The sequence below is a fragment of the Orbicella franksi genome, chromosome 5 (assembly GCF_964199315.1).
Source record: "Orbicella franksi chromosome 5, jaOrbFran1.1, whole genome shotgun sequence".
NCBI lineage: Eukaryota > Metazoa > Cnidaria > Anthozoa > Scleractinia > Merulinidae > Orbicella > Orbicella franksi.
The window spans coordinates 30,684,931-30,696,006 of NC_138149.1; the positions used below are offsets into that span (position 1 = coordinate 30,684,931).

General features: G+C 38.4%; 1 protein-coding gene across 1 annotated transcript; it reads right to left on the reverse strand.

Annotated features, from left to right (window-relative positions):
- Window positions 1–5,126: 5,126 nt before the first annotated feature.
- Window positions 5,127–7,398, reverse strand: LOC145488137 (uncharacterized). Its single transcript, XM_081466932.1, has 2 exons — window positions 6,387–7,398; window positions 5,127–6,288 (listed from the first exon to the last, which is right to left on the reverse strand). Exons 1-2 carry the CDS (start codon window positions 6,703–6,705, stop codon window positions 6,101–6,103), a joined length of 507 nt encoding a protein of 168 aa, XP_081323058.1. The 5' UTR covers window positions 6,706–7,398; the 3' UTR covers window positions 5,127–6,100.
- Between the last annotated feature and the right edge of the window lie 3,678 nt (window positions 7,399–11,076).

Genomic DNA, 11,076 nt, shown 5'->3' on the forward strand with positions numbered 1-11,076 from the left:
TACCAAATTTACCTTACTTTGCAGTTATTTCATGTACATCCCACATTACCAAATTTAGTATATATTGTAGTTTGCTCATATACTTCACACATTACCAAATGTACTCTAGCTTACTTTTTATTGTAGGGAGGCGCGGTGGCCTCTCATGTGTTGTGTTCTTGGGCAAGACACTTAAAAATCACAGTGCCTCTCTCCACCTGGGTGTATAAATGGTTAACCGGCAAATTTAATGCTAGGGAGTAGCCCTGCGATGGACTAGCATCCCACCAGGGGGGAGTAGAAATACTCCTAGTCGCTTCCTGCTACTGAAACCGGGATAAGCTCCGGCCTGATGAGCCACTTGGCTCGTATACAAACTTTACCTACCTTTACTTTTTATTGTAACTTGTTCATGTACATCTTACTTTACCAAATTTACCTTACTTTGTAATTTATTTGTTCATGTACCTCTCACAGTATCTAGCTTACTTTTTATTGCAGGTTATATTTCACATTACCAAATGTACTTTAGCTTACTTTGTATTGTATTTTGCTCGTGAACATCTTACCTTAGCAAATTTACTTTACTTTAATTTGTTATTTATTTGTTTAATTTATTTTGACATTTTCTTATTTATTTAAGAAACAGAAAACATGTACCGTGTTTCTATCGAGTTATAGAAACACGAGTGGAAGTTTGGGAGAACGAGAAATTCGAGTTCTCCCAAACTTTCACGAGTGTTTCTATGACTCGATAGAAACACGGAGAACATGTTTTCTATTCCTTTTAGAAAACACCGCGACGAAAAAAGGGAAAACAACTTGTTAACTTTGATTATCCAAATGTAAATTCTCTTTGCTCGCGCCATCGTTACGTCAACAGCTCGTGCTAGTTCTGTGTTTCTATCGAGTTATAGGAACACGATTTTTAACCAATCAGCGCGCTTATTTTCTTAGGACTGTTTTCTAAATCTGTACAACTTATGCTAGCAATTTACCTTTTGGGGTTATTAATCTTTCACAACGAAAAGTACTCTAATTTTCGCATGTGTATCTTAAGTTTATACTTAACCGAGCTTACTTTGTGATCTGTTCATGTTTTCCTTCACACTCCACCAAATTTGCTTTATTTCATAATTTTGCTTACAGCTATTAATCAGATTTATTTATTAGGTCTATCCCCGAAGCTTGCTATTAGGAATACGATTGGCCAAAGGGAGAAAAGTAAAATTTGACCATAGATTTGTGTCAGGAAAATAGCTTCACTTAAGCTTATGTGCACCAGTTGACTACTACTTTGGAAAGGCAAAGGCAAATCTATTTCTCAAGAATTAGTTGTTTCAGACTTTACAGGGCCAAACTACTGCTATCTTACTTGTAGGTGTACGGTGAATAATGAATTTTTGACTCAGCAAAAGTTTATCTACCGACTAACATTTATAATATAACTCATGTGAGGTTTAGGGCCATCCATCTCTACGCTCAGAATTAATCAAATAATTTTTGGGCAGTCCTGGTTGAGACCTAAACATCCCAAACTCATTCTCGTGGAGTAAAAAAGTGGGACTGGTTTTACATGTAAACCGATAATCTGCGGGCTGTTCCATGATAGAATTGAGTTGAGGATTGTCCAGCCGAGAGAACAAAATCTGCTTGCATGTACTCAAAGAAGTTTAGACTTCTTGTTGCTAAGCAACTTGGGACAAAAAACCGCGGGCTTAGGCCTTAGTGGTTGTTCCCTCACTAGCTAGTTACTTCCATACATTCACAGCAACTACAACTACAACATTTCAGACTTATGCTACAACTGTCTTAGATTCTATGCAGGAACTAACAGTTAAAGGGACACAGTCACCATTTTTAGCCCGATTTTGGAAATCTCAAAAACATATATCGATCATTGGAAGCTAAACAATAATGGTTTTATTTTGTGGAGCAGTACTCGACAAATGATTAAAACCCATTAGGAAGTGAGGATGGCTAACGATGGCGAGGATGGAAACGGATTGCGATATGGGTTTTTGAAAAAGCGCCAGGATGTCAATTTTTCAAAGGTTCAAGTTTGGCTCGAAAATCGTTGAAATTTTGCAAAAATGTTGCTGCAGTGTGAACTTTCTTCAAGAAATTGCTTTTAATCATTTAGTTAGCACTAATTAAGTTCTCACTTATTACATAAATTTAGCGACCATTTCGTGAATTTATAACAGTTCTAAGCAAATATATCGTGACAGTGTCCCTTTAAATTACTTTCCTTTATCAATAAGAAAGAAAGTCGAGGATAGTTTGCTCATCTCTGCGTCTGCGCGTTACACGCAAGGGCAGGTCGCCCCTGGATGATTAGGAAGCGAGACATAATAGCATTTCAGTACTGTTTTTGTCTTCTTTACGTATCTGGGATAAAAATAGTAAACAAGGTCAATTAGAAATTTCTCTCCAAAAGTATTCTTTCTCGCCAGTACTCCTTCCCATCTTTTTCCCCATGGTGAAGCGGAAAACCCTTTCCTACTGTGTTAATTTCATAATGTCATTTAGGCTGAATTAAGACATAGCGTCCCTGACACAATGTATTTCGGCTAGACAATTTATGCAAAACGTTGCAATACCATTAATCAATTCAGTCTAACACATGCAAACTAAAGACCGAATTTCAGGTAGCCATGCACCTTTCAAAGGCACAATCTACTTTGTCTTCACGTAAAATGTCGTTATTTCTCCGACCATAGTACAAACGTAAGACTTGTCGACGTGTTAACACAACAACAAGCCTTAGTTTTGAGATGAAACTGAATAATGAAAATTCGATGCACCCCATGCCATGACAATCACTTACTTTGATTTTTTGCATCTGCCCAATCCCCAAAAACCGCACTTTTTGCTGTAATAGGTTTTATAGCTGGTATATGCAATGATGTTGGAACAGCGACGCTCTGAGCGACAATCATCTGGAAAAAACAATAGCAGCGAACAGTTGTCATTAACAAATAATGCGAATGATAAAGACGAAATGTTCATTTGTCGCCAGCGTGGGACAAATAGAATACCAGTGATGAAAGAAAAGATTGATCAGCTCATTAAAGTAGCTACGTCACGTTTTGCGTATGTTGAAAAGTTCTTCCTAAACTTTTCAAGTTCGTCGTTTGTAATCCGTGTTAACCTTCTCCATCTTTAGCCATCCTTGTTCCGTTATGGTTTATTATTATGTGTTTCTTTCAATCCAAAGGTAATTTTATTTGTACGTGACCAAAATAACTCAAAATATCGTGGCTGACCTTCTGTTATCGCTCAAGACGGGCAAGGGCGTTAGCAATCGTGACGTCATTGTCAATTGTTCATGTGGCTATATCACGATTTTTCCTTGGGGCGAAAATCAACATATCATAATATACATGCACAAATTTCAGCAGTCTGATTGGCTGAGAACACGCCAAGTAATCACAAACAGTGCAGAAAGTTGAAATTGAGAGCTAAAAGTTGAAATCGAGTGCAAAAAGTTGAACTTTAATTCCATGTATATTATTAATAATTATATTTTTTATCGTGCAATTTGAAATAAATAAGCACTAGTAAAAACTTATGCTTATTAATTTATTCCAAATTGCACTCGTAGTCATTTGATTACCTTTACAAACACCACAATTTACGCAGTAGAAAACGGTAAACCAACTTACCATGACATGTATTGTTAGACTTGTAGAAGCAGCGGTTACACGGGCATTCGTAGGAACCCTGTGTGTTCACACAAGATGAGTTTGATGGGCAGCTGTAAGATCCTTCGGAACACTCGTTGATATCCGTACAAGTGGGAGAGTCTTCATTTCTCCAACCAGGCAGACAATTGCAGTGGTATGAACCAATAAGATTGACACATGATGATGAAGATTGCACTGGACATGAATCAGGCGCCTCTGAGCATTCATCCACGTCTACACGTGTGGATAAATTGTGTTTTAACAAGACATTGAAAATGAAGACTTGAAGTTTGATATTTATAGATTATTGTACAAGCGTAGTTAGAATCGTGCCCGAACAAGGTTGGTGTATAATATGGCATAAAGAGCGTGACCATAATTTGCTTGCGCGAAACAGCGGGTAATCTCGAGCGGGCAAGATAGCGCCATCTTGCCCGCTTGTATGGCCAATCACAGCGCAGGAATTAATTCCTCTTGCATGCTCGTGGAACTAGCATATAATCAAAGTCAAATTCTGCTTCAATTGATCTTAGCGGTCGGAGGAACCATAACATGACATTCAGTTCCCAGAAACGTTATCCTTCAAGTTATAGTTTTCCTCTGATTTGTTTTATGCACATACCTTCACAGCTGTCTCTTCCGTCTCCAAAGAATCCTTCTTTGCACGTACAGTTGAGTGAGCCTTTGATATTCTCACACGTGGCGTTGATATGGCAATTGCATGCGTTTTTCTCTAAATGGGATAAAATTGGAGCTGTCTCAATTAATATTCAATTCTGAATTTAAGTAATCGTCTTAGGTACCACGTTCGCTGTGATCGGTCAAGTAGTAGGCGTATTCCATTCTTCGGTTCGCTAAACTTGACGTCGTTGCTGTCACCAATATGTCTCGTGATTTATCACAAAGTTTTTCGTAACTTTTATGGCAAATAAACAACAGATACCGTGGGTCTGAAAAGACATTCTTAAGAACGCAACCCATGACTTAAAGATTGGATCCAAAACACAAGAGATAGCGCGTTACGTTTGACTTATTTGTTTCAGCTGTTTGCTCGGCCCCACTAGCACTTGAGCTACAACACTGCTGAGGGTAAGTAAAAGTTAAATATAGATTCTTTTTTTGTATCCCAGGAAACATAAAAGGGATAAAAGAACCAATGTTAAACTGAAAAATAATCTGGGATTCACTTGTACTATTCGTCTGCGTTTATGCATTTTAAGTTATTGTTACACTAACCGCGGCAGCTCTCTTTCCCGTCTCCAAGAAATCCTTCTTTGCAGGTACAAATGAATGAGCCTTTGGTATTTGCACACGTGGCGTTACCATGGCAATCATGTAGACTGTCTCTGCATTCGTTAATATCTAATGGAAAAAAAAAGGAAATGAGAAAAAAAAAAACGTCTCTCGGGTTGACATAGACAATCCTATAAGACAGGAACATGTTTCTCCTGAGCGCCTTTTTGTCCTTTTTATGCCTAGTCACTGAATTGTGATATGATTGGATGCAATGAACAGCTTATTCCTTCGTGAGATAACTAAGAATAGCTACCCATTCTCGCTCCCTGAACCCATTCTGTCTCTACGTTAGCGAATCCAAGGCAACAAAGTAAGTAAGAAAGGTCTTTGTTTACCTATAGTTAAAAGAAGGGATCGTTATGAAGCCTGGCAAACTTGAAACTGAAGGAGAAGACAAGATGACAAGATTTATGTTAGAAGACTCATAACCCGGCACAATCTTTTGTTTTTTGCTCATAAACTCTGCATGAATTACGTAACCAAAACGTTTCTATTGGTTGATTCCTTAGCCAGAAGTAAACGGCTATTGTGCACGGTCAAGGTCAAAATACTCGAGCAAAAACATACAGAAAGAACACTGTTGCACTTCATCTGCATTGCCCTTCCTCGACCACATGCATGTTTTTATCATGCATGGACTTCACCAGCTAATCGTTAGTACAGGCAGAAGGAGCTCTGGAAACCAGCAGGGATTTACCTTGTTCACAATAGTTTCCAGTCCATCCCTTTTTACACGAGCACGTGTAGTTGACTTGACGGTTCACACAGGTTGCATTGTTCAAGCACCGATGTCTGATGCAGAAGTCAGGAACTACACAACAACCATAAACACCCGTTAACATATGCTTGATTGACAGCATAGCGGAGGCAAGAGACATCAAAAGGCTGTCTATCAAATGAGTGTAGTTAAATAAAGAAATCTTTTGTAATCTTTAGCCGTAGCTATATCAGCCCTAGCCGGTTTTCTTGCGCGTCTTCCATCCTGATCGAATTGGAATATGGAAATGTAGTTTCTTCTGAAGTGAGGAAAACAGGAGAATCTGGAGAAAGACCCTCGAAAACAGGCGAGAACCAACAACAAACTCAACCCACATATGGCACGGGCCGGAATTGAATCTTGGTGGGAGGCGACCGATCTAACTACTGCGCCATCCCTGCTCCCTTGTTAGCTTACCTTCTGTCCTCATGTCACAACGAGCGACAATGGAGTTTCCCGATCTCACGGGATCTAACCAGTAATTACCGCTGACCGTATGTGCTCCTTCACTGGCCTTAATCTCTGCACACGAATCAGCAGGTAGCTCAGGAATGGATCCGAGGGGAACTGGGGATGAAGAATAACGTTTTTAAATTGACTAATAAGAGAAACATTTTGCTCTCTGTAATATCAATTTTATGCTCAAAAATTGGAGAAAACAGTACCTCTGGGGCTCTTCTCCATGTAATATTTTTCAACATTGTTGACGAAGTCTTTCGGTGTGGCATTCTTGGTTCTGTTGTTCATCTCACAGATGCCATCGGCCATGACGTAGTTAAAGCTCTGACATCTGACGTCAGAAGTGCATGCCTCTATACAGTCGATCGAGAGGGGCCTGGCCTGGAACGTCTTAAAAGTGTGGCCCTTCAGCATCTTTTGATAAATCGAGTAAACATCGCTTCTACACTGCTGACTGGCAATGCTGCGAAACATTAATGACACTACAAATAGTGTCAAAATAATGTCCATCCGCTGGTGTGTCATGATTGCTTGTGCATGCACTGGTCTGTCACAGCAGTGGTGCTCACAATCCCTTTCAAATAGGAAATAAGTTTGAGTGTTAATGTTGAGCCCACGTAGGATATATACGAGGTGATATATACGATGTACACAGCGCCCAGTTTGTTGTAATTGTCTCGTATCCTACAAGCGGGGTGAATGGAATTATTGTTTTATTCAATTATATAATCGGCTGGATAATGAAGACATTTCAGTTTGATTTAAGGTCATTCCTCACATTTGCATCGCGCATCCTTACTGCGCATAATTTATGGCGTCATTAGCGCGCTCGTGCACGCGCATAGTGAAAACATGACGGATTTGCCTTGATTTTGAGCTCTGTCAGTTGAAAAATGGTTCTAGCTCACCAACGAGCACGGGTACCCCAATTTTTTTTCCAGTCATTGTAATCAACTAATCATAAGCTTTGCATGAGAAAAGACTGATCTAATTTCTATAGCTGAAAATTGAATAAATAAGAAAAATAGCACATACACTGTGGTCTTTTCTATTTTGCAGCTTGGTAACCACGTCAAGAAATTTGGTTCAAATTTTTAATCAAGGATTTAGCTTTCTGTCTGAATCAAACTTAAAATGTTTATTTGTGTTCGACACAATGTATTGACTGTAGTTTAATGCGTGTTCTTATGAGTCTGGGCTCACAAAAATTTTACAATTATTGGGAATGCGTTCTTATAATAAGCATTAAATAATGCCAAAATGGGGCATTTTCAATGCCTCACTGCTCGTTAATGAGCATAGACACCCCCCTTTTTTATTTTAAAATTGAAGTTATCATATGACAAATATTCAATGGACAAAGTTTGAACAAAAATCTATTGTCACTTTTATTTCAGAGGAATTACCTTAAACGAAACGATGGTCTAAAAAGGGCGGTGTTTTTTTTGTTTTTTTTTTGTTTTGTTTTTTTTTGCATCATCGTATTTCATTTTTTGGAATGAAGCTTGTCAGGAAGGCGAGCGTGGCAGTTTTCTTCCAATATATTCTTCGCATAATCAGCACCACAATAATTTCGAATTCCACGTTGGAAAAGGTTTACGGGACAACCGAATTAGAGCGAAAGCCTTGAGAAGTAGTTTGCGGTCTGTGCTAAATATGTCAAATTTTATCTTACTGCGTTCATTTTTCAAAACGTTCATATACTGGCAACGTTTGTCACCGTAGTTTATAATTTCTGCCTCGCGTAACCTATTCCGAGGAAAATAACTATTTTTGAAAAAAAAATGGAATTTAAACATCCATTCAGTTATTTTAATGGCATGGCAACCATGTTTAATTTCCAGTCTATTTTACCGACATTTACGTATTAGACCGGTTAAAGAAACCACAGCTACTACTCTTTGAACCATAGAGCATAAGCTTTTATTACCAAGCTTCAAGCATCCTTCAAAGGGTCGATATTGTGTCAGTTTGGTCCGCGGGCTTGGTTAACAAGATATCTAAATATTTTATCAACCGCGAAGTTGCTGGTGGCTGTTTCCCGGCAGGTTGCTAAGTTTAAAGGCATGGAAACCTTGAAACGTCAACAGTGAAAGCTACAAAATTACCCCAAAATAAAACTACTTAACATAGCTCTGGCTATGTTCAACATGTTCTGCAAACAAAAACAAAAAAAGCAAGACCGAATCGTTCGCCTACTTTCACTCGTTGCAAAAGTATAACGAAATGTATCTTTGCTACCAAATCTGTGTTTTTCAAATGAAATAAAAGAATCGAGTAGTTGTCGGGTGCTTAGCAAACTTCTTATATGAAGAACTTTTAGCAATGCAGATAACTTCTCATTTTTGAATATGGTTCTTAGTTCAACGTAAGCTTGTTTTGTTTGATGTAAGACTAGAATGACAAGGTTAAAAATAGTGAATGTCAAAGTTTGTTTAAAATGGAAAAATAAGAAATGGGAAAATGGAGAAACGGAACAGGAGTCAAAATAATATCTAACAGAGAAACTGCTGACAAAACATAGGTCAATTTCGAAATTATGGCATTGCGTAAGGTGCATTTGAGGATAGTTTTTCTTATTCTAGGCTAAATTCATTCGTTTAGGCTTTTCAAACTCCGGTTGAAACAGAGCCTAATACATGGATAACATTTTATGAAACAAGCCCAAATCAGAAAAAAAACTTGCTTTGCTATAGCAAATTTTCAAGTGCTAACTTCACATCTCCACTAAGTAAACATTTTCTTTTTAACGAGCGTTGCCCAGCCCCTTTTTTCCTCCCATCTCCGTCTTGAACTAACTTACATGGTAACCAGGAAGAAGAGGCAACAAAGAGAAGGCTAAATACGTCGACAAATGTAACTTACTGTAAGCTATAGTTGCTTCAGTTCTGCTTCTTCGACTATGCCTTCAGATTGTAAAGGTTTAAGTTGTGAATAGGTTGCCACGCACGCCTTTAAAAAGAGGAACAATCAAGTATTAATGGGAATAAAATTTGCATGGTAACTAAATATCTAAATGACTTGAGTAAAATTAATTAGATTTAGCATTAAATAGGAAACCTGCCCAAAATCCTTAATTAAGGTTTCATTTGACAGTTGAATTTTAACCACTTATAACTATAGAAACAGGTAACGATAAGGGACCACAATTATTTAGGCTTATGACTTTTTTCTCAAGTTCAAACCCAGACGGTCGGGAGATTTTGGACAAAGTTAGTATTACACAAAAGTGTTGTGAAGTTAACCACGGTATCAGACCTCTTTTAAAGTTTTTACTGAATTTTTAAATTTTAAAACTTTACCGATTCTTTTAGTAAAAAATTCATTAATAGTATACGATAGACAACGCACATTGAAAAATCATATTCTGACGCCTTTCCTCAAAGAGAAAGATTTGAGTTGTTTGTAGCGTCAAGACTGATCAAGAACAACCGAAAAGACCCCGATTTCAGGCCACTTCATTTTGGATGCTTACACGATTTTTCTGGCAGCCATTCCATGGCTACAGAGGAGTCGCAATAACATCAAGACTACCATGTTAGGATGAGGTTTACTGAACATGGTACATTTGTGCAATGATTAAAACACCTAATAACGGAACATTTTAGGATCGATCACAGAACATTAGTAGAGGATCAGCGCTGTCCATTCATTTCATGACTCAATCCAGACTTACTAACAGAAAAGTTGTCTGGCAAAAGATATTGGAATCGTAGTTAAATATTTTAAATCAACCATAACACGATAATTGTGGTCGGAAAATAAAGAGGCCTACCCAAAACGCACTAAATTAAGGCTGCGCAATTTTGAGGGCCCATTAAAAGGCACCTGTTTCAGATTATACTGCGAAATAAACGGAAAGGTGTATTTTCATTCAGTTCAACAATACTTTTTTCAACAAGGTGAAGTCTGCATACGAGCCAAATAGCCCATTAGGCCGGAGCTTATCTCGGTTTCTGACGTATGAAGCGACTAGGAGTATTTGTACTCCCCCTGGACGGGTTGCTTGTCCATCGTAGGGTTACCCCCAGCATTAAATTCACCGGTACCCATTTATACACCTGAGTGGAGAGAGCCTGTAAGAGTTGTGTCTTGCCCAAGGTCTAGCATTTTTGGGTATTCCCTTCACCTTTCCCATGGCAATAGTCGACGAGCAAGGAACTTTTTTTCTTAAAGAAACTCATTTGCAAATCAACCAGAACATGGTTGTTGGGTTCGGAAATGATCGAGCCTTACTCGAAACACCAAATTATAGTTGCGCAACTTTAATGGCCCATTAGACGGCACTTGTTTTTGGTTATATTGCGAAATAAATGGAAATTAAAGGCGTTTTCTATTCAATTTAACAATACTTTTTTTCAACCAAGTTTCCTAGCAAAATTAAATAGACACCGTCAAAGACGACTGCGGGAGAAATATCCTGGACATTTTTGCGACCTTAACCATGGGAAAAGTGGATGCGTAAAGGAATTCTCCCTGTCCATCCCGTATTTAGCGAGATTTGGAACCCTAACCTGAAATAACACTAGCCCTAAGAATTAAGCCCTAACCTCAAAGACTTATGCACGTGGGAATTTCAGGGCATTTTTCTCACTTTTGCCATGGGAATATAGAAAATCCAGAGAGGAATTCTCCCTGTTCAGCCCGTTTTTGGGAAGATTGTGCTCACTAACCTGAAATAACCCTAATTCTAACCCTAATCCTTCAATTTAACCCTAACCTCAACGACTTATACCCATGGGAATTTCAGGGCATTTTATTCACTTTTCCCATCAAAACGGCCATATGCACTTTGATTTCACACCTCTAAAAGGCCTTAAAATCACTCCGAGCGATGAAAAAAAAAAAAAAAAAAACAGAGAGACGGGAGAGCAAGAAAAGGAAGATAAGAGAGTG

Bases quoted from the DNA above. Each gene is read 5' to 3' on its own strand.
- LOC145488137 (XM_081466932.1), bottom strand. From the start codon at position 6,705: ATGACACACCAGCGGATGGACATTATTTTGACACTATTTGTAGTGTCA. The intron at 6,289-6,386 runs GTACTGTTTTCT...CTTCATCCCCAG, and splicing joins CATGGAGAAGAGCCCCAGAG to TTCCCCTCGGATCCATTCCT.